Source organism: Lepus europaeus, chromosome 19 (genome assembly GCF_033115175.1).
Source record: "Lepus europaeus isolate LE1 chromosome 19, mLepTim1.pri, whole genome shotgun sequence".
NCBI classification, from domain to species: Eukaryota; Metazoa; Chordata; class Mammalia; order Lagomorpha; family Leporidae; genus Lepus; species Lepus europaeus.
This window is the reverse complement of record NC_084845.1, coordinates 60556299-60583183: the sequence shown is the minus strand read 5'-3', so window position 1 is coordinate 60583183 and position 26885 is coordinate 60556299. Positions and strand designations below refer to the sequence as shown.

At 46.0% G+C, this 26885-nt stretch overlaps 1 protein-coding gene across 2 annotated transcripts in view; it reads right to left on the bottom strand.

Moving 5' to 3' along the window:
- ZNRF1 (zinc and ring finger 1) overlaps nucleotides 1–21656 on the bottom strand; it is a 123159-nt gene extending 101503 nt beyond the window's left edge. The window contains exon 1 of one of the 2 annotated variants that reach the window (XM_062176140.1): nucleotides 20774–21656. In XM_062176140.1, coding sequence (XP_062032124.1) covers nucleotides 20774–21197 — 424 coding nt within the window. In that variant the 5' untranslated portion in view covers nucleotides 21198–21656. The remainder of the gene's footprint in view (nucleotides 1–20773) is intronic. The other variant, XM_062176139.1, reaches the window with a different exon arrangement.
- Between the last annotated feature and the right edge of the window lie 5229 nt (nucleotides 21657–26885).

Below are 26885 nucleotides of genomic sequence, written 5' to 3'. Positions count from 1 at the left end.
CTGCTTTCCCAGGCCATAGCAGAGAGCTGGATTGGAAGGAAGTAGAGCAGCCAGGTCTCGAACCAGCACCCATATAGGATACTGGTACTTCAGGCCAGGGCATTAACCCCCTGCGCCACAGCACGGGGCCCCATTTAAAACTATTATGGAGAGGAGGGGTGGCTCAGCAGAACAAAGCTGCCAACTGAGATGCTAGCATCCCACATGGACACCAGTTCAAGTCCTAGCTGCTCCACTTTCTGTCCAGCTACCTGCTAATGAGCCTGGGAAAGCAGAAGAAAATGGCCCAAGTGCTTAGGCCCCTACAGCCACAAGAGAGACCCAGAAGAAGCTCCAGATTTCAGCTTAGCCCAGCCCTGGCCGCTGCAGTCATTTGGGGAGTAAAGCAGCAGATGGAAGATCTCTGTCTCTCCCTCCCTCTCTGTAACTCTGCCTCTTAAACAAACAAAATAAACCTTAAAAAAAAAAAAAAAAAGATGATGGAGGCAGGCATTTGGCACAGTCGTTAAGGGAGCGCCTGGGTTTGTGTGCCGGCTCCATTCTCAATTCCAGCTTCCTGCTAACTCCAGCACCCTGGCAAGCAATAGGTGATAACTCAAGTGGCTGCATTCCTGTAACCCACACAGGAGACCTGGACTGAGCTGGCTGCTGGCTTCAGTGTGGCCCAGCCCCAGCTATTATGAGAATTTGGGGAGTAAACCAGTGGATGGGTGATTCCTCTGTCTCCAGCTCTCTCTGTCTGCCTTTCAAATAAAACCAAACTACTGGATCTCAAGAGTTCAACAAGTTGCTGAAAATAAAAGAAACCTAAAACAATTATAAGAACTATAGAGACAGCATTGTGGTGCAGCAGGCTGAGCAGCCATCTGCGATGCCGGCATCCCATACTAGAATGCTGGTTTGAGTGCTGCTCCACTTTCTTTTTCTTTCTTTCTTTCTTTCTTTTTTTTTTTTTTTTTTTTAGAGATTTATTTATTTATTTGAAAGTCAGAGTTACACAGAGAGGAGAGGCAGAGAGGTCTTCCATCTGCTGGTTCACTCCCCAGTTGGCCGCAACAGCTGGAGTTGCACTGATCCGAAGCCAAGTGCAGGGGCCCAAGGACTTGGGCCGTCTTCTGTTGCTTTCCCAGGCCATAGCAGAGAGCTGGATTGGAAGTAGAGCAGCAGGGACTTGAACTGACACCCATATGGGATGCCAGCACTGCATGCTGCGGCTTTACCCACTATGCCACAGCACCGGCCCCGGCTCCACTTTCAATCCAGCTTTGTGCTAATGTGCCTGGGAAGGCAGAAGAAGATGGTCTTAGTACCTAAAATGTTGCCAATGATGTGGGAGGCCAGGATAGAAGTCCTAGCTCCTAGTTTAGGTCTAGCTTAGACCTGGCTTGTTAGGTCATTTGAGGAATGAACCTGCTGATGGAAGATCTCTGTGTATATGTGTGTGTGCCTCTATCACTCTTTCAAGTGAAGAAATAATTTTAAAATGTGGAAAAAGTTGCTATTTACAAAAAAACTGTAAGCTCCCTAGTGATAAGTTTAACAAAAGTGACTCAAAATTGCTAAAGAGTATATATAAAGCTTTATCCCAAACATTAAATGATAAGCACTTATAAAGTTGTATGCCAAACAAATGTTTAGAACTTACATTTACTGAGGCCAGAGCTGGGGTGCAGCAGGTTAGGCCTCCACCTGTAGCATCGGCATCCCATATGTGCTTCCGATACAGCTCCCTGCTATTGGCCTAGGAAAGCAGTGGAGGATGGCCCAAGTGCTTGGGCGCCTGTGCCTGTGTGGCAGACTTGGAAGAAGCTACTGGCTCTTGGCTTCAGATCCACCCAGCTCCAGCCATTGCAGCCATCTGAGGAATGAACCAGCGGATGGAAGACTGCTGTGTCTCTCCCTATCTCTGTAACTTTCCCTCTCAAATAAATAAATCTTAAAAAAAAAAAAAAAAGGACAACTTACATTTACTGATCATTTACTATCTGCTAGGCAATATTTTAAGTGATGTGACTATGCTTAACTCACCGAATACATAGAATAGTCCTATATAAAAGTGTCACTGTTAGTTTCTCTTTAGAGATAAAGAAATTAAGGCACTATGTTGTTCAGTCACTTGCCCAAGGTTCCAAAACTGAAAATCAGCAACACTGGGATTCACACCCTGAAGGCAGTCTGGTGCGGAGCCTGCGACCTTAACCAGTACCCCACACTGCCCCTCCCGCAAGAGGGTGTCCCATTTCTCCCTTAAAAGCATCTCTGGCTCAGCTGAGTCAACCTTCCTTGATCTGAATTTTCCTGCCTAAGTAGATATGAAGGTCAGTTGGTAAGACAGGACCGGGGGCAGTCCATGTGCAAATACAACCAACCCTGACCAAAGCAATCTGAGGTCTGGGCCCAGCCACTCTAAGATCACATGGTTCTCCCATTCCCGGCAGCAGGTCACTGTAGATTTCTCAGATTTCAAAAATTTCATTTAAGAACTCAGAGTCTGGAACTTAATGGATGTCAACTATTTGTCTTTCTGGTAGTATCTAAGGATTCGGGGCAGAGGGGCCGTGATGGATATACAGTATCGGTTTCTGTAAGTTCTGCAACGTATCTGTAAGCCTGAAAGTATGTCAACATTTTAAAAAATGCAAATAAAATGTAAAAAAAATTTCTATTCTTATATTTGTAAATGCATTCTCATCAGCTTCTAGGACAGACTCAATTTTATAAAGATGGCAACTGATAAATTAAATGTAATTCCAATAAATATCCTAATAGTTTTTAACCCTCAAAGGAATTAATCTGATCTTAAAATTCATCTATAAGCAGAAAGTGCCAAAAACTGCTAAGCAGTTTTTGTGTTTATTGTTGTCTGTAACATACAGAACTGTTAATTCTGCTGTTTGCAACACAAAGACATAAGGAAATGTTATTGTTTGTCCAATTTAGTAGGAGAAAAAAACTGAAACTGCCCATTAGGGTGAGTTTGCCAGATGTCCTGTCACTGAGAACGAGCAGCAGCTACCAGCAGGGCAGCTCCTGGTCCTCTGCACTTCGTTTTGTTAATCCTGTTTGGATTCTCCTATTTCTCCCCTAGAAAGTTTTATTTCACCAACACACAGTTTTTAAAAAGAACAAATAAGGTGAAAAGATTTGCCCTTCCACACAGCAAGACCCATTCCCAAATTATAGTAATTAATAGAATATTAACACACAGACAGACAAATTGACCAATGGAAAAGAACAGAAAGCACAGAAACAAATATGCCCAGAAGGAAATTCCATAGGCTAGAGACAGCTTTGCAAATCAGTAGGAAGACTTTATTATTCCTCACGTGCTGCTGGGAGAGCTGGTTATTCACATGGAAAAATGGAAATATATTTGTACCTTACTCCCCTCAAAAAATTTAATTCTCTATGGATTAAGAATTTAAATATGACAAGTGTAATTTTAAAACTTTTACAAGAAAACCAAAGAATATTTTATAACCTCGGGAAAATATTTTTCTTTTTTTAAAAGATTATTTATTTATTTGGAAGATACAGTGACAGAGACAGAAGAGTGACAGAGAAAAGAGAGTGAGATCTTTCATCTGCTTGTTCACTTTCCAAATACCCATAAAAGCCAGGGCTGGACCAGGTCAAAGCCAGGAGCCAAGAACTTCATCCAGGTACTTAATATAGGTGGTGAGAACCCAGGTACTTACGCCATCTTCTGTTGCTTTCCCAGGCACATTAGCAGGAAACTGGATGGGAAATGGAGGTGGTACTTGATCCCAGGCATTCTAAGATGTGGGCAGCCCAAGAGGCATCTTAACCTATACCTCAACGTCCACCCCTAAAAGAAACATTTCCTAACACACAAAATACTTAAACCATAAGAGCAAACACTGGAAGATTCAATTACGTTAAAATTAAGTTAACTGGGTGGGCAGTGTGCGTTAGCACTATGGAGTCATAGGTTAAGCTGCTGCCAGGGACAGGACACCCAAATCCTGTATTGACTGCCAGTTTGAGTCTCAGCTCCCTCCACTTAGGCTCCAGCCTCATGCTAATGGGCCTGGTAATGCAGTGGATGATAGCCCAAGTAAAGTACTTGGGTTCCTTTCACCCACAGGGGAGACTGGATGGAGTTCCTGGCTCTTGGCTTTGCCCTGGCTCAGCCCCAGCTGTTGCAGGCATTTAGGGAGTGAACCAGCAAATGCAAGATGCACCTTCACCTCCCCCACTGGTCACTCTGCCTTTCAAATAAATAAATAAATCTTTAAAAATTTTACCTTAACAATAAAAAAATCACAAAAAAAAATAAAGAAGATACAAATTGCATATATCTGCATTGTATATGCAGATAAAATTGCTACCTGACAACAAAATAAAAAGTTTCATATAAACCAGTAAAAAGAGGATGAACCAGGGACAGCGCTGTGGTGTAGTGGGTGGAGCTGCCACCTGTAGGTGCGGGCTGCTCCAACTCTCTGCCATGGCCTGGGAAAGCAGCACAGGATGGCCAAGTGCCTGGGCCCCTGTACCCACGTGGGAAACCCAGAAGAAGCTCCTGGCTTCAAATAGGCCCAGCTCCGGTAATTGCAGCCGTTTGGGGAGTGAGCCAGTGGATGGAAGACCTCTCTCTCTGCCTTTCAAATAAATTAATTTAAAAAAAGAGGATGAATCACTTGATGTAAGTATTACAGAGTAAGAGACATTAACAAGCATTTCAAAGAGAAGGAAACATGGTGACTAAGTACACAATATTGGTTACATGTACATATGTACACAAATACATGGATCTCCCAATAGTTTCTTGCACCAAAAAACTTTTTTGAGAGACAGAAAAAGAGTGTGTTTCCATTCACTAGTTTACTCCCTCAATGCCAACAGCTGGGATTGGGACAGGCTAAAGCCAGGAGTCAGGAATTCAATGCAAGTATCCCAAGGAGGTGGCAGGGACTTAACTATTTGAGTCATCACCTGCTGCCTTCCAGGTCTGCACTGGCAGGAAGCAAGGAGTGGAAGCCAGGAACTGAACCCAGGTACTTCAGTGTGGGACATGGGCATCTTAACTGACCTCATGATCACTAGGACAATGTCTGCCCCAAACTTATCCTTTAATTCCATTCTCCATGAAACACTTTCATATTCCCAAACACATAAATAAAGTCACAATGACATACCATTTATTTTATTTTTTTTAAAGATTTATTTATTTGAAAGACAGAGTTATCGAGAGAGGTAGAGACAGAGAGAGAGGTCTTCCATCCACTGGTTCACTCCCCAGATGGCTGCAATGGCTGGAGCTGTGCCGATCCGAAGCCAGGAGCCAGGAGTGTTTTCAAGGTCTCCCACATGGGTGCAGGACCCAAGGACTTGGGCCATCCTCTACTGCTTTCCCAGGCCATAGCAGAGAGCTGGATTGGAAGAGGAGCAGCTGGGACTAGAACCAGTGCCCATATGGGATGTCAGCGTTTCAGGCCAGGGCATTAACCCACTGCACCACAGCGCCAGCCAACATACCCTGATAATCACCAAAGCTTGCAAAAAAAAAAAAAAAAAAGTAGACAATATCAACTTTTGGCAAGGACATGGTACAAGGGAAAATATGCTATTTGGGATATAAACTGGTACATGCATACTGGAAATCAACTGGCAATATTTAATTATGAGTTGACGATATGCACTTAAAAAGCTCACGAAAAATGGAAATAAAAGTTCATCTTGGTACAAAAATATTTGAAATCCATGTTTAGTTTTTTCATAATGTATGCATTTTCAGGGCAGGCATTATAGTGCTAAGCCACCACTGGGATGCCAGCACTCCATATCAGAGTGCCAGTTCTAATTCTGCCTACTTCACTGTCAACCCAGCTCCATACTAACACCCTGGAAAGATAGCAAATGATGGTCCATGTACTCAGGTCCCAGCTATCCATCTGAGAGACCCAGGTGGCGTTCCAGGCTCCTGGCTTTAGCCTGGCCCAATCCCAGGTGTTGCAGGGAGATGGCAGATGGAAGATCTCACTCTCTCTCCCTGCGTCTCCCCCTCTCTATCACTCTGCCTTTCAAATAAGTAAATAAAACTTTAAAAAGCCATGCATTTTCCAAGAACGTTTTGAAGATCCCATATGTAAGTATCTCCTACAATGCAGTTATTTCACAGCCAAGGATGTGCTTTAGAAAAACTCTTATTCAACATAGAAAAATATTCTCAAAGCACCTGAAAACAATTTTAATATTCACTGATAAGAAAATTGGCTGCTAAGTTTGTGATATCTGTAGTATATTCGTAATAGCATACAGCAATAAATACAAAAATGCTATAGAAATAATAAAATATTCATAAATTTCAAACTCATTTTGAAGTATATATGCATAGATACACATGGAAGGATAGAGCCATTATGATATAGTTCACAAAAAGCTTATAAAAATTAAACAGGTGGAGCTGGCATATGGCACAGAGGGTTAAAGCCTCACCATGCAATGCCAAGCATCCCTTATCTGAGTGCCACCTGGAGGCCTGGCTGCTCCACCTCCAATCCAGCTCCCTGCTAATGTGCCTGCGAAAGCAGCGAAAAATAGCCTAAGTATTTGGGCTCCTATAGCCAAAGAAAACACATAGTGGAGTTCTGGGCTCTTGACTTCAGCTTGGCCCAGTGCTAGACATTGTGGCCATTTGGAGAGTGAACTAGCAGATAGAAGAGCAATCTCTCACTCTGCCTTTCAAATAAATAAATATTTTTAAAAATTAAACAGACAAAATGAGTATTAAGTTGATGGACACAGGCAACAAAAGGATGACTATATACAGCAGGACCGACACTAGAGTAGGCCTCTAGAGTGGTCACCTCTGGGGAAAGAGAAAAATTAAGAATAGGGTAAGGTATGTACAATGATGTCTGTAATGCTTTATTTATTAATCTACTTGGTAGCCAAGAATTTTATCTCTTTTGAATGTCTAAAATAGTTTATTTTTGGGAAAAGCCCAAGACACCAAAGAGTTCCTATTCAGAGTCACAAGGCTGTGTGATTTCCTGAAATGTGCAAGTGAAACCAAAATTGAAACATCACAAACCCCTGTGACTCCTCTACTTAGCAATCACAGGACTAAAACTTGCAGAGTTACTTAAAGTAAACCGACAGGAAAAGAAAAGGTCAGGCTCCAGCCAGGACCCCTTGGTAAGATAAACCTTGCAGACCCTCAAGTACAAGGGAGATACTCCATTCCACTGCTTTATAAAAGTGATCATTACTTTTTCCTCAAGGGCTTGGAACTCTTTACGTAAAAGACACTTGAGAATTATGCCATCATACAAGTGGGAAACCTTCATTCTATTACCTAAGAAACATTAGTCCTTCTTTCAAAAGAGACTTCAGTGGCCTCTCCATTTGATGGCGTTGGTAAAAGTCCTTACTGAGGGGTGTATCTAGAATCCCAGAATTCCCCCTCCCCGAATTGTGCCTGTGTCTTTCTCTATAGCTGCTGCTGCTGGCTCTTAGGCATCCAACACAGACTTCCTGTTTCCCCTTTATTAAGCTCTGGAGACTTGGAATTGCTAAGAGGCTTTGAAGAAAAGTACAAAGCCAGGAAAACACAGAATGGAGACAGCCTTGACTTTCCAAAGGAAAGCAAATCCTAATACAGTTGTTGTAACCTTTCAGACTTTCCTGTGTCTGTAGCTTACATAAGATACTTCAGACATGAGTCCCGAAGAAAAACCAGAGATCAATGAAGTTGAAAACTTATCCTCGGAGTGGCAGAAGGTTTATGGCAGGTAATTTGGATGCCGCTACCATCTTTGCCCCAAGTACTTCATATCTCTAAGACCACACTTCCTTTTCACCATCCTACAAGGAGGCTGACAGAGTGATGTGTTTTCTTTGGATGTCATTCTAAGTGCTTTAGATCTAGAACCCTAAGAGTGTAAGAGACCTTTTATGAATCCCATCTTCGGTCAGCACCACGCACTGGTCAAAATATGGACCAGGAGACAGGCATTTGGCATGGTGGTTAAGATACTACTTGGGAATGCCCATATTCTATATCAAAGTCCCTGGGTTCAAGACTCTGCTCAGCTTCCAATGCCTCCCTGGGACACAGCAGATGATGGGTCAAGTACTTGGGTCCCTGCCACCCAAATGGAAGATACAGAATGAGTTTCAGGCTCCTGGTTGCAGAGTTGTTGAAGCTATCTGGGGAGTGAACTAGCAAATGGAAGATCTCTCTTTCCCTCTTCCTTTCAAATAAATAAATTTATTTTCTTAAATTCAAAATACGGAAAAGGGAGGTATAGACAGCAAAGAAACTACTCATAACCTTTAAATTCTTAATACCTAGGTCCAAAGTCATCCTATAGGCCAGCACCATGGCTCAATAGGCTAATCCCCCGCCTGCGGCGCCGGCACACCAGGTTCTAGTCCTGGTAGGGGTGCCGGATTCTGTCCTGGTTGCCCCTCTTCCAGGCCCGTTCTCTGCTATGGCCTGGGAAGGCAGTGGAGGATGGCCCAAGTCCTTGAGCCCTGCACCCATGGGAGACCAGGAGAAGCACCTGGCTCCTGGCTTCGGATCAGCGCGGTGCGCTGGCTGCAGCGCGCCGGCCGCGCCGGCCATTAGAGGGTGAACCAATGGCAAAAAGGAAGACCTTTTTCTCTGTCTCTCTCTCACTGTCCACTCTGCCTGTCAAAAAAAATAAAAATAAAATAAATAAATAAAAAACAAAGTCATCCTATAACCCAGAAGGCTGCCTGTAAGTGGCTTCTGGACCTCTGACCCAAGGCCTCCGTTCAGATCCTCTGACACAATGACAGTGTTTTAACGAACCCATTCTGTGTGCTGAAACTCCAGTATCATTGGTCATTCGTGAGGCCCAGGCTCCTCTGTTCTATTCTGCTGTCCTGCACTCTGGATTCAGGGCTTGGAATCAGCACGGAAAACACCAGAGTTCTGACATGGCAGCCTTTGGTTATGTGCCACTGAGCGATTTATCATCCACAACCTACTCAAATCCCTCCCCCAACAGCTACCAAAAATTCCCCTGGTGAGAAATGCTATTATGAGAAGGGGAGGCTGCTTTGTGACTCACACTGTTTCATTAAAAAGATTTTTTTCAAACAAATTTTCAGTAGAGGAATCCAAAGGTTTTCCAAAGCCACAGCAAAACAGAACAGCTCATAATACTATCTTGCAAAGGTCTGCCATTTCATAGGAGATTCCTATGCCTTAAATTCTGATTCCCTCTGCTTTCATGTTGCACTTGGCCTCTGGGTTGAAAGAAGATGCAGAACATGGATGGATTAAACATAGTCAACATGATTGGGCTTGTCAGATATTAAGATGGAGGGCAACTACCTGGAAAGCCAGCCCTCGTCACAGCTCTCAGGACCGGCCTGGAGCTCTCAAGGACAATGATATGAGTGTTGCAGCCCTATCAGATCAGAGTCCAGGAAACCTCACAACACAGGGGGTACATGGGCATCTGGGGATGCTCATTTTATTCGGAGATCATGTTCTAATAAGTTTCTTTAAAAAGCTGATTTAAATGGTGTTTTGCCTTGGGGGGTGTACAAGAAAGCTAACTAATTAGGTTGGAATCACAGAGGATTCAAGAATTCCAAAGATTCCCCAATCCTTATAGGATTCCCAAACACTGAGGCAGGCATAAGACAGAATGACTCCTAAATAGCTCCCTCTAAAGAAAAGTACCTTCTCAGCAGGGAAAAATGTTATTTGAGATGGAAACAAATGAAAAGATCGCCAAAGAGCTGAGAAATGTTGGTGAGATGACCACATCAGCCGGGCCTGGGATTCTGGGTTTTCCACTCCCTCTGTCTGAACACATCCAGGCAGCTCCAGGCTTCAGTTTCTCCCATGTACTAACAAATCAGCTTTGACTTTAAAAGATACTGTGCAGGGGCCAGTGCTGTGGCATTGTGGGTAAAGCCGCCGCCTGCAGTGCCGGCATCCCATATGGGTGCCAGTTCGAGTCACGGCTGCTCCACTTCTGATTCAGCTCTCTGCTATGGCCTGGGAAAGCAGCAGAAGATGGCCCAAGCCCTTGGGCCCTTGCACTCACATGGGAGACCTAGAAGAAGCTCCTGGCTCCTGGCTTTGGATTGGCGCAGCTCCAGCCGTTGTGGCCATCTGAGGAGTGAACCAGTGGATCGAAGACCTCTCTCTCTGCCTCTGCATCTCTGTAACTCTGCCTTTCAAGTAAATAAATCTTAAAAAAAAAAAAAGAAAAAAGATACTGTGCAGTAATAGTGGTGACTACCTTCAGAACTTCTGTTTGTGAAACATGACTTAATTCTTTTTTTTTTTTTTTTTAAGAGTTATTCTATTTATTTGAAAGGTAGAGTTACGGGCCGGCACCGTGGCTCACTTGGTTAATCCTCCGCCTGTGGCGCCGGCATCCCATATGGGCGCCATGTTCTAGTCCTGGTTGCTCCTCTTCCAGGCCAGCTCTCTGCTGTGGCCTGGGAGGGCAGTGGAAGATGGCCCAAGTGTTTGGGCCCTGCACCCGCATGGGAGACCAGGAAGAAGCACCTGGCTCCTGGCTTCAGATCAGCGCAGCACCGGCTGTAGCGGCCATTTGGGGAGTGAACCAACAGAAGGAAGACCTTTCTCTCTGTCTCTCTGTCTATAACTCTACCTATCAAATAAATTAAAAAAAAAAAAAAAGGTAGAGTTACAAAGAGAGAGAGATCACTCTTCCATCTGTTGGTTTCACTCCCTAAATGGCCACGACAGCCACGGCTGGGCCAAGCAGAAGCCAGGAGCCAGGAGCTTCATCCATGTCTCCCACTTGAGTGCAGGGGCCAAGCACTTGGGCGGCTTAATCCACTGCTCCACAAAATTGGCCCCAACTTAATTATTCTTTCTATAGGGCTAGAGACTATCATCTAGAGAGTTAGAGCCATACTATGACAAGTTTAATTCACTAAGACCAACATGACTGACCACACAGGCATAAATATAAGGTAAAGTTTCTACAAAAACTATTCTTCAGAATTTAAGTCATCACCTTATAACCAAAGTCCCATAAAAATCTCTCAGCATAAAATGGTCTTCTAAATTCTGTATTTTGAACAATAAATATTCAAAGATAAGACATTTATTTATAATATTACAGTCACAAGTATTGAATATCATAAACAAAGCTTTAAAATTTACTTAAAATTGGGGCAGGTGTTTAGCCTAAGTGGTTAGGATACTCACATCCCATATCGTAGTACATGGGTTCAATACCAAGTGATTCCAGCACTCCTACAATGCATAACCCAGGAGGCAGCAGTGAGGGTTGTGGATTTAAGTGTTTGTTTCTGTCAATCGCATGGGAGACCTGGATTGATTTCTTGGCTCACCGTTTTGGCACCAGTGAGCCACTGCAGGCATTTGGGAAGTGAACCAGCAGACAGCAGCTCTCTGCCTCTCTCTGATTCTCAAATTAAAGAAAATTACTTAAAGCAGGACTAAAACAAAAGAAAAAACAACCTGGATGTGAGATTTGATTTATATATTTATATATTTACATATATATATATATAAAACAAATATTTTGAGAAAGAGGAGAAATTAGAGGGCTATGCACTCCCAGTGGGAATGTAAAATAATACAGCCATTGGGCCGTGGTGTGGCATAGTGGGTAAAGCCTCTGCCTGCAGTGCCGGCATCCCATATGGGTGCTGGTTTGAGTCCCAGCTACTCTACTTCCGATCCAGCTCTCTGCTATGAACTGGGAAAGCAGTAGAAGATGGCCCAAGTCCTTGGGCCCCTGCACCCACTTGGGAGACCTGGAGGAAGCTCCTGGCTCCTGGTTTCTGATCTGCGCAGCTCTGGCGGTTGCGGTCAATTGGGGAGTGAACCTGTGGATGGAAGACCTCTCTCTCTCTTTCTGCCTCTCCTTCTTTGTGTAATTCTGACTTTCAAATAAATAGGATGGTGGTTCTTCAAAAATCTAAAAACAGAATTATCATATGATCCAACAATTCCTGGGTATACACTCAAAAGTACTGAAAGCAAGGTCTCAAAGAGATATTTGCCCATTTATGTCCATAGCAGTATTATCAACAGTAGCTAAAAATGGAAGCACCCTCACTAACCAGTGAAAGATGAATGGATAAGCAAGGTATGATATACATCCCTACAATGGAACACTAGTCAGCCCTAAAAAGGAAGTACATGATCCACAGGCTACAATATGGATTAACTTTAGCGTGTTATTTTAGTCAAATTAGCCAATCACAAAAGACAAACACTATATGATTCCATTTATATGCATTACTTAGAATATCACTGAATGGGCCGGCACCACGGCTGAATAGGCTAATCCTCCACCTAGCGGCGCCGGCACACCGGGTTCTAGTCCCGGTCGGGGCACCGGATTCTGTACTGGTTGCCCCTCTTCCAGGCCAGCTCTCTGCTGTGGCCAGGGAGTACAGTGGAGGATGGCCCAAGTGCTTGGGCCCTGCACCCCATGGGAGACCAGGAGAAGCACCTGGCTCCTGCCATCGGATCAGCGCGGTGCGCCGGCCGCAGCGCACCAGCCGCGGCGGCCATTGGAGGGTGAACCAACGGCAAAAGGAAGACCTTTCTCTCTGTCTCTCTCTCTCACTGTCCACTCTGCCTGTCAAAAAAAAAGAATATCACTGAATTGTATATATTCATATGGTTAAGATGGTAAATTTGGTGGCAGGAATTTGGTGAAGCAGTTAAGAAGCTGCCTGGGACATCCTCATCCCAAGTTGGAATGCTTGTGTTCAAGTTCCAGCTCCACTCCCCATTCCCCATTCCAACTTCCTGGTTAATAGGCACCCTGGGAGGCAGCAGGTGAACCTCAGTTGTCGCAGGCATTTGCAGCAATAACCAACATATGAAAAATCTCTCTCTTTCCATCTCTCTCAAGCTATTTTTTTAAAAAGAAAAAAAGGTAAATTCTATATTACCAAATGTGACCACAAAAAATAAAGTTGGTGAGAAGCAAGCATTTAGGTTAGCAGTTAAGATGCTCACATTCCATATCACAATACTTAGATTCAACTCCTGGCTCTGGCTCCTGGCTCCAGCTTCCTGCTAATGCAGACCCCGGGAAACAGTGGTGATAACCCCGGTAACTGGGTTCCTGGCACCTGTGTGGGAAACCTAGATAGCATTCCTGGCTTTGGCCCTGCCCAGCCTCAGCTATTACAGGCATTTGGGGAGCAGATGGGAGCTCTGTGTGTGTGTGTCTGTCTGTCTGTCTCTCTCTGTCCCTTAAAAAAAAAACTTGGTGGGAGAGAGAGGACATAAGCACTCACAAAGGAGTAAATTTCCTTTTGGGTGTTTGTGGTTTGGGATAAATTTTACAAAGAAGATTTAAAACATGGTGAATCATGCTTCTAGAAAACAGTGTTCAATGACCAGAAACAAAAGTGGCTCTAGGGATGACAGAGATACTAAATTCAAAGATGTATCAGAAGAGTTTAAAATACAGTTTTTCTTTTGATATTCTCATTGAGAAGATAAGGGAACCTCTCACAATGGGATGGAGGAGGAATTTCTTAGTAAGACGCTTGACTCGAACCATAAAGAAAAACACCTCCTGCCCCCACTCAGAAAGATTTACGAAAAAATGAACAGTGAACTTAAGAGTAAAGAAGTACATCCTAGCAGCTGTCCCATGAAAAAACACTTGAATTTATATGTTTATTCAACAGAAGGACTGACGAAGAAGATAAAAGCATCAACAAGTGGCAATCCCTGGGCTCTTAAAGAGTGAGGGAGTAAACAAAGATTCTTGGAAAGAACAAGGTAATTCACTTTCATAATAACTAATATAACTTCTAGCACTTACCCTAGGTCCTGGTACACTGTACACACTCTACAGTGCTCATATGAGTCTTGGCTACTTCATTTCCAACCCAGCTCTCTGCCAATGTGCCTGGGAAGGCAGTGGATGATGACCCAAGTGCTTGGGCCCCTGCACCCACGTGGGAGACCCAGATAAAGCTCCTGGCTCCTGGCTTCAGCCTGGCTCAGAGCTTGCCATTGCAGCCATTTGGGGAGTGAACCAGCGGATGGATGATCTCTCTCTCTGTCTCTCTCTCTCCCTCCAACTCTCTCTGTAACTCTGCCTTTCAAATAAATAAAATAAACCTTTAAAAAAAGAAAAGAGGCTGTAATTCAGTAAGCCCTTTTGTAGCACCAGCACCCAAAGGCAGTTCGGGTCTTCAAAGAAAAAGGAGTGAGAAGACAAGCGCAGAAGGAAAGGTGCTACTGCCACCATTACTTCTATTAAGAGCAACTCAACTCTCAGAACCAAGGCAGACTGGCTTAGGCCTGTCTCTAGAAGATAAATGCTGAGTTCCATATAACAGAAAACCATCAGGGGTGGGCACTGTGGCACAGCAGGTTAAGCTGCTGCTTGAGACTCTCGTATCTCCTATCAGAGGGCCAGCTACTCTGCACTGCTGACTCAGCTTCCTGTTAGCTCAGCAGGGAGGCAGTTGATCATGGCCCAAGTATTCGAGTTCCCACCACCCATATGAAGAGACCTAGATGGAGTTCCTGGCTCCTGGCTGCAGCTCAGCTTAGCTCCAGCTGTTACTGGCAACTGCATGAACCAGCAGATGGAAGATCTCTGTCTATCCCTCCAAGTCTCTCCTTCTATCTCTGTCACTATGTCTTTGAAGTAAATAAATCTTTTAGAGAAAAACCATCTAATAATGAAAAAATGCTCTTGCTTGCTGAACCTATCCCCTGAGAGCTGTAGAGAAAAAAGATTTATGTGGATCTTACTGAGGCAATATCCGACTAGCTTAATAATATTGAAAATAATGCTAATGAATGCACCCACAGAGCATTCCGAGTTCTCTCTGTTTTGGAAGAGAGGAAGTAAATCTGTGGTAGAGTTTCAGATATAAGCCATCTTCTGACAACACTCTCTGACTCTCCCGTTACAAATTCAGACTCTTGGGTCTCTCAACTCTACTAAAATCTAGGAGTGGGGTCGAGTCATCCGTAGTGTTAACAAGCTCCCTTAGGGAATACTGGGGACCATCAAATCTAAGAACCCTCTGGAACCATTCACAGAAATCAAGAGAGCTCTTGTTTGTATCTGTTTCCTTCCTGTTAAAGATCCAAGAGTGCACTATAAATTTTTATCGTGCCTCCCCTAATTTGGAATTTATAGAGATTCAGCAAATTTTCCCTTCCTCTTTTCTCCCAGCAGATGAAAGCTGTGCTCTTAAAGCTAACAACTCCAGGGAGATCTCAATGTAAACAGTCTCATCAGGCCAGAAACTAGCCCAGCTGCTGCTTGCAGCGTGAACTTGGTTCTTTATTTGCTTCACACTCAGGACTGATCCTCAGGTTATTCATTCACACCCACGACTCATCCCTCATCCACAAAGCACATCAAAGACAGGACTCCAACTGCTGGATTCAACAATAAACCTGTGTCCTTATGAGAACATAAGATTCAGAAGCGAACACTGCTGGGGTCCTGCTCATATTCAAGACTAATACAGAAATTACAATGAACTATTTGATTCAGCCTAGGCCACAGCAAAGCTTGGAAAAGAAATACATTAAAATTTATACTCAACAATCATTCTAAAAGACTGAATATAGGATTTAGGTTTCCAGCTAACTTCAAGATTCTAGTACCAGGGCCAGCACTGTGGCCCAGCAGGTTAAGCTGCCACCTGCAGTGCTAGCATCCCATATGGCCGTTTGAGTCCCAGCTGCTCCACTTACAACCCACCTCCCTAGTAATGATCCTGGGAAATTAGCAGAAAATGGCCCAACTGCTTGGGCCCATGTACCCATGTGGAAGACCCCTAAGAAGATTCTGGCTCCTGGCTTTGGCCTGCCCCTGCCCCAGTGGTTGTGGACACTTGGGGGTGTGAACCAGCAGATGGAAGACTCTCTTACTCTCTTTCTGTAACTCGCCTTGCAAGTAAAGTAAGTAAATCTTTTAAATTGGTTATACCAAAATTTCAATGCCTGAAAAGCTTAGGTTGAGTGTCACACTGTAAAATGCAAACCAGGTTCCTTTTCCGAAAAGCAACTAGCGCTGTATTTCTTTGGATAAGACTGGCCTGGCTTCAAGTATTCCTTGTGACATATTTGGGGCAGGACTTTGTTTAACATCAGAAGGTACGCATCCCATAAAATAAACAACCTAAGAGCTACACCAGTATTTACAGTGCCTTTCAAACCTCAGTGAAGAATTAACTATGACCTTCAGGAAATAGTCTATGCCTCAAGGTAACTTTTTTTTTTTTTTTAATTTTACCTAAAATAAGCCCTCACACTAATGGAGAACTAAAAATTCTGCTTTTTTTGTTTTTGTTTTTAAATGTCTTCATTAAGAATAGGACTTTTGCAGGAGAGGGCAGGGGCTGTGCCATGCTCTTTGGAGACCGCAGAATGCTTTTCCTTCTCCAGAAACCAAGTAAAAGCCCGTAAGTTTTAGGGGACATACGGTGAAGCACAAAAAGGCTTTCAGTTCCATTCCAATGGAATTGGCAACGCTTCCCTACTATGTAACAAAAGAGAAAATTAAATCACTTGAGAACCCTAGAGTGGCAGTAAAATCAGACTTCTAAAAGTCATCGGGGCACCAGCTGATGTCCTGGTGATGGCGAAGCACAGAATGCGTGTATGTACACATATAGATGACAAACTGAGACCCGGAAAACAGCAACCTCCTCCAACACAGTGGATCCTGTTTTCCCACATCCAGAAATCCACACTCAGATAAACAGGATGACGGCACAGGACCGCCAGGCTTCCAGAACTGCGGTTACCTCACAAAACTTCCCTTGCAAGGCGGAGAGGAAGAGACTCTGCCGTGCAAAGCAGCGCTCCCAGTGGCATGTTCCACCCTGCACAGTCCCTCAGGGGAAGTCAGGGTGCAGGAGACAGAGATAGCTTCCATTTGGGGGCCACTGTTCACATGGTCGTTTTACAGAGATTCAAGAAAGCAGAAAACGATGGGGCTGGCATCATGGCACAGCAGGTTAAGCCGGCAGCCTGGGGTGCCAGCATCTCGTATGAGTGCTGATTCAAGTCCTGGTTGCTCTGCTTACTATCCAACTTCCTGCTAATGCAAGTAGGAAGGTAGTGGAAGATGGCCCAAGTGCATGGACCCCTGAAATGCACATGGGAGACCCAGATGGAGTTCCAGGCTCCTGGCTTCAGCCTAGCCTAGCCCCAGCTGTTGCAGTCACTGGGGAGATAGCAGACAGAATCTCTCTGTCTCTGCTTCTCTCTCTCTCTCTCTAACTCTTCTTTCCATATAAATAAATCTTTAAAAAACAGAGAGAGGGAAAAAAAAAAAAAAGAAAAGAAAAGCAAGGCAGAGAACTAGAAGCATCCCCACTGGAACACCAGCTACTTTACATGTCCGGCCCTTTGGCTTTTGCGTATGTTAAATTCTCAAAGTCCTCAGGACGACTCTGCAAGGTAAGCAGGACAGGCGTCACCTCCATCTTACGGATGAAGAAACGGTGACTCTGAGGCTAAATGACTCACTTGCCCAACATCACAGGCCAGGCAGTTAATCAGCAGCCAACCAGATGAGCTGGGTTCTCAGACTCGAAGGCCAGCACCATTCCCAAGACATTACCCCAAGTCCTCATATCTCAGTAGAATGCACTGGTGAAGAGCCCAGGTTCTGGAACCTGCAGGCCCGCATTCCAGTCCCAGATCAGCCACCTGCTGGTTGTCTGATCTGTAAGTTCCTTGCCATCCCACTAACTCTGCTTCCTCACCCACGTCTTACCTCACAGAATTACAGTGGTAATTAAATGAAATAATAGATACAAAACACTGAAATTCACATACTCAACCAACACTTGTGCCAAGTGTGATACAAGTTATCACGGTTGAGGCCAGCACTGTGGCATAGCTGGTAAAGCCGCCACCTACAGTGCCAGCATCCCATATGGGTGATGGTTCGGGTCCTGGCTGTTCCATTTTCAATCCAGCTCCCTGCTAATGTGCCTGGAAAAGCCTCAGAAAATGGACCAAGTGTTTGGTCCCCTGCACTCACATGGGAGACCAAGAAGAAACTCCTGGCTTCGGCCTGACCTAGCCTCAGCCGTTGTGGCCATCTGGGAGTCAACCAGTGGATGGAGATCTCTCTCTGTCTCCCTCTCTCTCTTTCCTTCTCTCTCTGTATCTCTGCATTTCAAATAAATAAATAAAAATCTATACAAGAAAGTAAAAAGAAGACAAATGTGACTGCAGGGTGTTCTCACAGGATTAGGGAACACCAGTGTAGGCCGCCACTTCTGAAGAGAACCACACCTATTTTTAAAGTAACAAAGATAAGGCTGGAGAGAGGTCACAGGCACTCAGAGGTAGATCTGAGACAGGGACAGGATGAGCCTACTCTCTGTGGGGAGGCCTCAGGTCCACTGAGCTTCCCTATTTATTTACTGACAACTGCTTCTGTACCCACGCAGAGTTCCAGAAGCACCTTGCAAACGTAAGCAACAGCATCCTCTCAACATCCAGGCATCTGGCCAGATGTGCAGAAATCTTTATCCTTCCAATCTTGGAACACAAGAGCAGAATCTGCTCACACCGTCCTCAAAGGCTCCGAGGTGGACAAGTTTCTCTCCTGGCAGCAACGAACGACAGAGCGCACGGATGTCGCGGATGTCCCGAAGACTGCTCTGGCCTGTTCCGGGAGGTGAGACAGAACCACAGCTGCGTACGGAGGTGCAACAAATTATTCACTTGAAGGAAAGAATGAGTTGCTAAGGCAGTGGTTCTCCACAGGCACGTTAACACTGCCACCCACAGAAGACAGGAATTTGGGGGGACATTTAGGGAGGACACATTGAACTGCAGGACACTGCATTTAGTAGGTACAGGATGTCCTACACAGTCAAGAATGTATCGCCCGAAATATTAATAGCAGCCTCCCACACACACTGCAGACACCCTTCCTGAAAGAGTTACTGTCCCCAGCTTCCCCGTCTCCTCCCAGCTCAGTGGGTCTCAAGACCCTCACCACAACTGGAAGAAAAGAAAGTTTCACAGCCAAGGACTGTGAAATCCTGGAATCCAAACTATAAGCTCCTAGCGTTGGCATGGAAGCTGGTAGTGGAATAAGGATACAGAAGTTTCCAGTAAGAGACAAACTTCAGAAATGTTGGAAAGAGAACTCCCTTTCTGCATGTCCCACCCAGCCTCTCTCAGATTCGTTTTGTCATACACAAAATTCTAACTCTACAGGGCTTCCCAATGTAAAACAAGATCCTAATGACAGTTCTTTTTCAAATGAAACCACAACCATCTCGCAAATACAGCGGACTCTTTCTGTACTAAATTTCGTGAGAAAGATTTTGAATTTCAGAATGCCGAACGCTGATCGAATGAAGGTGCTGAAGGCAGTCATGCCTGCGCCTCGCTCAGGGCGGCCTGGGACGCAGGTCAGAGAAGTTCTCCTGACATCCAGGGGCCTGGGCAGGGCTGAGACACCAGCCTTGCAATGCAAAAGCCACGTCCAAATGTCACTATTTCTCTGCCCCAAATATCTCAATAATTAAAGTTTATAGAAAAGACAAAAAAAAAAAAAAAAAGGCAAGACTATTTATAGGAAGAAAAAAAAAAAAAAGATCTAAAAAGGTCTACCTTATTTCAAAATAGCTGTAACCAGTGACCTGACAGATCCTTCCAATAAAGTAACCTAAGAACAGGAGCAATCTTTCTCCCACACAATATTTAAATTTTCCCAACTCACCCAAAGGAGTCTGAATATGCAACTTCTTCACTCAATTTGCCAATCAGCAAATGGCAGTCCCACACCCCTTGTGACCGGTTTTCTAGAAGCCTGTCCTGGCTTCCCAGGGTAGCCAAGCAGACAGACCTGTTTTCCTCCAGAGGCCCCACCAGGCCTTCCCCACTCTGCCCAGCAGAGCCTGGGAAATCCCCCTCCAGCTCTTTGCTGGCCTGCTACCAGGAGTTCACAAAATGAACCCAGCCCCATTCTTTGAATCCTCCTCTTCCCAGTCATGTGCCAACAGCCGGGCAATAACACCCCACCTTGCCAGGCTCTCGGTCGCAAAAAGACGCAGATTCACGGGAAGAGCAAGGAGTGGAAGGAAAAAGATGGAGGGTTGGGAGAGTCGCTGACCAAGCCTGCTTCGTGCAGCACGGTGACCCGAGCTCTGGTCCTACAAGGAACCCCGAGGGAGGCTCCCTGCCTGGGCCCTGCCTACAGCAGGCCACACCTGTCTGTGCCAGCCGCCTGCCAGCTGCTCCATTTTTAACAATTCAAACAGATTTCCAGCCGGGTGGCAAAACGGGGCACCCCACCCTCTCTCGGCCAGGGCGAGGGCCCTAATCCAAGCACCACTTGCCCCCAATTTCATTTCTTCTCACACTCTTTGTCTCTTTTCACACTCTTCCACCGCTTGGTGGGAGCGGATCCAGCTGTCTGCTAACGGTGAGGCGGGCACCGTGCTGCAGAGGCAGGAAGGAAGCACCCGAGCTGACTTGCTGAAAAGCCAGACAAGCCCTCTTCTCTGAGCAAGGAGATGCCGACAAAGGGGACTTCCACAGGCAGGTTTCACTCTGCCCATCCACAAGCGAACACATGCCTGGAGTCCTGCAGCCTCGCAGACAGCCACTCATCTACAGGGTGGGGATCCCATTCATCCCTTGGCACCAAGAACCCAAGGAAAGGCGGACACACGCAGGTCGCATACTCCCTATCCAAACCTCGGAGCGCGCGAAGGTTTGGGGCGCCCTCTTTGCACTCCACCCTGAGGCCTCCACCACCCGTGGACTCACCACTGTGCGAGCTGAACCACCTGGGTGCGATGTGCAGAGGTAGAGCATCCGCCAGCGAGGCTCGGGAGCCCAGGTACAGCATCCCGTCTCTATGGTGACCGCCGCCAGTCTCCTGGTAACCATTGCCATGGGCAAAGGTGGAGTCGGACGCCGACCCTCCGCCGCCGGGCGCCCTCTCGGAGTCGCCGGTGCCCCGGGAGGCGGGGGTGTAGAGGCCAAAGGGCACCCCGCCGGCCGTGCTGGGGTCCATGCCCATGCCCGCCACCGAGCTGACCGAGCGGCTGCGCAGCCCCATGGCTCCGCCGCCCGTCCTGTAGTGCCCGAAGTGGGGCGCCCCTCCCGGCGGCGGCACGGCGCTGTCATCGGTGGAGACCCCCGGGAAAGGGCCTCGGGAGCGGGCTGCCGTGCTCTGCTTGCCCCCCATGCTCGCCCGGGCCCCGATGGGGCGGGAACCTGGGAGCCGAGACCCTCCCCCACTTCTCAGCGGCGGGGGGAGGGCTGGGCGAGCATAAAGGGGGAAGGAGTCAAAAAGGAGACCAGGAGGGGGAAAAGGGGAAAAAAAGGAAAAGAAAAAAGAAAAAAAAAAAAATTCCCGCGGGGAGGAAGAAGCAGGCGGGCAGGGACCTCAAACTAAGAATTTAAAACGATCCAAGCCAAACGCATGTTTCCCTTCAAGGTCCAAAGAGGCGCAGTCCGGCGCGGGCTCCGCGCGCCACAGGCCGCCCCCGGGCTCGCAAAGCCGGGCGAGCCGCAGGGAAGGAGGGAGGCGGCGGGCGGGCGCAGGGAGGCGCCGGAGGAGGCCGTCCGCCCCACAGCAGGCGGCGGCGGAGGGCTGGGGGCGCCGCGCGCGTCCCCTGCCTCAGGACGCGGCGACCACGGACGGCGGCCCGGACCCCTCGGGCCGCGGGAGGGCTCGGCGCTGGGCGGCCAGGCGGAGCTCTGGAAGCCGCGGTCGCGTCGCGTCGCGCTCTGGCTCCAGCCGCCGCCGGCCCCGCCAGCCGCGCCGGCCCGCTCGGTCCCGGGCAGCGCTCGCCGGCGCTCCTCGCCGCCGTGGAGACAATGGAGGGCGGCAGAGCGCAGGCGCGGCCCGCGCCCCCGCCCCCTCCCCCCCGCCGGGTTAACCCCTTCGCCGCCCCTGCGGCGCCCCGGCCGCGGCGGCCCCTGCGCTGCCCAGCCGCCCGCCCTCCTCCAGCGAGCCAGGGACCTGGATGGGCTGAGCCAGGGGACGTCGGCCATGCAAGCAAGACGTCTTTCCCAAGCAAGCATTCGGAAAGTGGATAATTATTAAAGGGGGAAACCACTTATGGGGGAGGGGCGGCCACGGTTCCAAGGGGTGGGAAGGGAACACCGGGAAGAATGAAAATTACTCAATACGCCTACCTGGCTCTGAGGGTCACCGGTCGAGCTCCCCTCCCGGTCCAAATTTGCCCCCACAGCACCCTCTGGTGGACGTGGTGGCCCGTGTCTTGGAGGTTCCACATCCAAGGACCCCAACATAGAGAAGCTTATCATTTCGGGGTGTTAGCTGTTTCCAGATTAACAGCGCCCTGGGGCACTTGTGCATCCCAGGTTTTGCTGACATTAAATCAGAACTTCCTATCTGGGGCATTAAGCAGATGGGTCGATTCCTTTGCTAAAAAATGCAATGCTCAAAATCAATGAATTTATTATTAAAAATGGAAAGGTATAGACACGGAAAAAGAATATTTGGAAACTCCTGTGTCCAACACGGGAGCACTGTTTTGTTTGCCAAGCATTCTGGCATCGACCACAGGGTGAAGGACGAGGTAAGTACTCAGGTATTTGTTGACCCACCTGAATTTTGCCTTTTGTCCTTTTGTCACATATTCACATCCGTTCATTCATTGAGCAACGAGTTTTCAGGCACTAACTGCTGGCTCTGAGCACCATGATTTCCCACTTCTAAACCAAGAGCCAAAACAGGTAGTAAAAGAAAACCAAAAAGAACAGCAGGCTTTTGCCAGCATTTGGAGAGTGAACCAGTGGGGTGAAAGCCCCCCCTCTCTCTTTGTTCACTCTACCTTTCAAATAAATTAAAAAAAAAAAATCCAAGTGAATAATCTAAAGAAAAATGGAAAAGCTTAAATTTAATCTAATTTCCTCCTAGGAGAAAAATTTTGAGGAATGAAGAGGGATGTGCAGATACAGACACCAAATCCCTTACAGACAGGTCCCATCGGCGATCTAGATACACAACACCAGATCCCTTACAGACAGGTCCCATCGGCGATCTAGATACACAACACCAGATCCCTTACAGACAGGTCCCACCGGCGATCTAGATACATACACAACACCAGATCCCTTACAGACAGGTCCCACCGGCGATCTAGATACATACACAACACCAGATCCCTTACAGACAGGTCCCACCGGCGATCTAGATACATACACAACACCAGATCCCTTACAGACAGGTCCCACCGGCGATCTAGATACACAATAACCATTGCAACCCACCATGTTGCTTTCGATTTTATTCATCCAACACCTTTTTAGTGTATTTAACTAAATATTTAGTATCTAGTAAGTGCTAGGCACTATGCTAGATTCTAGGATACAGTAGAGAACAAGACAGATAAACCACCTTTTCTCACAAATTTCAGAAGAACCATTTCACATGCAAGCGGATGGCTGCAACCAAAGGGACAATGACAAATGTTGGTGCCAAGTGGAGAAAAAAAGACCTCCTGCACTTTGCTGACCAGAACGTAAAATGGTGCAGCTGCTTTGGGAACAGCCTGGGTGTCCCCCCAAACAAGTAGAATGTGACCCAGCAATTCCTCTCCTAGGTACAATTCCAAGAAAAGTAAATACACATATCTAACAAGAATCTCCACACAAATGCTCATAGCAGCATTACTTGAAACAGCCAAAAGGCAAAAACAAGCCAGATGTCTATCAGCTGATAAATGGATCTACCAAATGAGGTCTATCCACACAACGGAATATTATTCGACCATTAAAAGGAATGAAGTGCTGATATCCTACAACATGCATGAATCTTGAAAACATAATGCTAAATCAAAGAAGCTAGTTATAAAAGACCATGTGTTGTTTGATCCCACTTACATGAAAGGTAGTGTAGGCAAATCTTTTGAAACAGAGAATAGGGAGCTTGGAGAGTGACTTTAACAGGTTTCTTTTTGAAGTGATGAAAGTGTCCTGGGATTAAATAATGGTGATGGTTGCATAAACTTGTGAATATACGGAAAGTGAATTATACCTTTAAACTATCATTTTATGATATGTGAATTACAGTACAATATTACGTATCAGGAAGTACTGAAGCCGGAAATGATTACACAGTGTGATAGATAAATGTAGAACAGTGGCTGGCATGTAGTAGACATTTCATCAATATTTGCTGAATGAGTAAATGAATAAATGAATGAACAAATTAGTAAGTGCCATGAGAGACAAAGAGCACTGAGCTGATGGAAAGGGAGGAGACAGGCACAAGCACAATGATTCTAAGCCAGACCTGAAAGATGACTTGGAGGTTAGCCAGACAAGGGAGTAGGCAGGGAGAACTGTGTTCCAGCATAGGGAAGAGGATATTGCGAGGCCATATTCAAGAAACTGACGGAAGCAACATAGCTGCAACAAGAAGAGGTGAAAACAAAGAGGAATCTGGATCTCAGGGACAAGCGAGAGGGTCCCGTGAGTGATGGCAGAGGTTGTGGATCACATCCACGGGCTGTGGAGCGTGGAGAGATTGATCAGCATCCTTATCCTTGGCAACAACAGCAGTCAATTATCAGTGAGCCCTGCGGATGTTCCAGAATTAGTGCAAAGTTGTTCAAATGAATTTGACATTTAATTCCTCTAACAATGCTGGGAGCTAGAGGCTATCTCCAAAATCAAAGAAATGAAGAGACTTGACCTTCTGCACAAATAAAGAGCTGTGCGTTCTTTGCTTCTCTACGCAGGGATATGTTAGATGGATACTTGAAATAACTGACTTGACAGGAAGCACCAGGGAGTTGGGTGACAGAATGGCTGAGGAACATTTCATTTCAACACACAAAGAGTAATTTTAAAAGTTTTGGGAAATGGAATTAAAACGTAAGTTTATTTGGGTGTGAAAAATTCTTTGAAATCCCTGCATGGTTTATTCATAAGATGAATTTTTCCATGGACTCTTTGAAGACCCCTCAAATGCATATATTTCAATTTTTTGCACCAAAATAGACTTATCTTTTAATTCCATTTTCCATGAACTTATTGAAGTATCCTCATATCTTTTTGTTTTGGGTGTTTTAATCATGTAAATTTATTATTTTAATTATTTATTTATTTGACAGGCAGAGTGACAGAGAAAGAGAGTCAGACAAAGATGTTTTCTATCTGCTGATTTACTCCCCAAAAGCCTGCAACAGCTTGGGCTGGACCAGGCCAAAGACAGGAGCCTGGAAACCCAACCAGGCCTCCCACGTGGGTGGCAGGAATCCAAGTACTTGAGCCATCACCTGCTGCCTTCCCAAGTGCATTAACAGGAAGCTGGATCAGAAACAGAGTAGCTGGGACTCCAACCAAAGAGATGTAAGCATTCCAAGTGGAGGCTTTTCCTTGTGCCATAATACCACCCCGACCATGGAAACATACATACATACATACATAGATAAAATGTATCACATACACAATAAACAGTCACACAGCCAATGGGAGCAGAGCTGGACCTCTTTTTGAAATATTTTTAAAATTTAAATTTGTTTTCACTTTATTTGAAAAGAAATACACACACCGAGAAAGATTCCATCAGTTGGGTTTACTCTCCAAATACCAGCAACAGGCCAGGCCAGGCTGAAGCCAGGAGCCAAGAACTCAGTCTGGGTCTTACAGATGAGTGACAGGGACCTGACTACTTGTTGCCTCCCAATAGGTGGACACTGGCAAGAAGCTAGACCAGAAGCACCCAAGGTCTCAAACCAGGCACTCTGATAGGGGTTGTGGGCATCCCAACAGTGACTTAACCACTGTGCCACTGGAGCTGAATTCTGAGCTTTATCATGAACATACTCATCAAGAAACTTTCAGATGAGAACTTTGTTTTCTCTGTGTTTTCCAACAGGGTGAAAAAGAATAGATCTCCATAAGTTATACAGCTACGTTTCTTTTTGTAAGATAACCATTGGTCCTTAAGGGGTATTCGTCAGTCATGAGGCCACCTCTCCCATGTCTGGTACCACTGCCCAGCTGAAGCCCTGCACTGCAAACTGAAGCTCCTGCTCTCTGGAAAGTGATGCCATGAACCGTGGGGCCTTGAGGGATCCTGGATGGCAGCTTTTCCCAGACAATGCTGCAATTATCTCCTCATGCACTTATTTAAATGATAGCATTCCCCCAACATGAAAATATTCAAATACAGAGCTGGGAAAGGTCTTTGCTCAGGGGCTTGATTCTGTACATTTCAGGGTGCACAGAATAACTAGTATCTGAGCAACCAGCATCCACCCAGGGTTGCAAACTCACAGGTGCTTCATTTTGTTATTTTTAAAAAAGATTTATTTATTTGAAAGGCAGAGTTAGAGAGAGGCGGAGAAAGAGAGAGAGAGAGAGAGAGAGAGAGAGAATCTTAGTACGTGGGATTGAGGCCCACCTCTGCTTTCAAACCAGCTTCCTACCCTGCATGTAGTGGAAGGCAACAGGCTCAAGTACTTGGGTGCCTGGGAGACTTCAATGGATGGAATTCCTGGTTCCTGGCCTCTGCCTGGCCCAGCCTTGGCTGTTGCAGGCATTTGAGAAGTGAACCAACGAATGAAAGATCTCTCTCTCTCTCCCCCACCCCACCCTTCTCTCTCTCTCTCTCTCTCTCTCTCTCTCTCTCTACTTTTCAAGTAAAATAAACTTTAAAAAATAAAATTAATGGATCTGGGGAGGGTGCAAGTCCTTTTGGATGCTCTCAGTGCAAAGCTATCAGATGTAGAAATGGCCCAGAAAGCTCTGGACCTCTGTGTTCGTGTTTTCTATCTTCATGCTCTGCTGACCCATCTATCACAACAATCAGGAGAAAGAGCTGATAAAATCATCCATGTTGCCAATGCTCTTTGGAACTTCATGTGCATAACTGTGCTGCAAAATCCCAGTT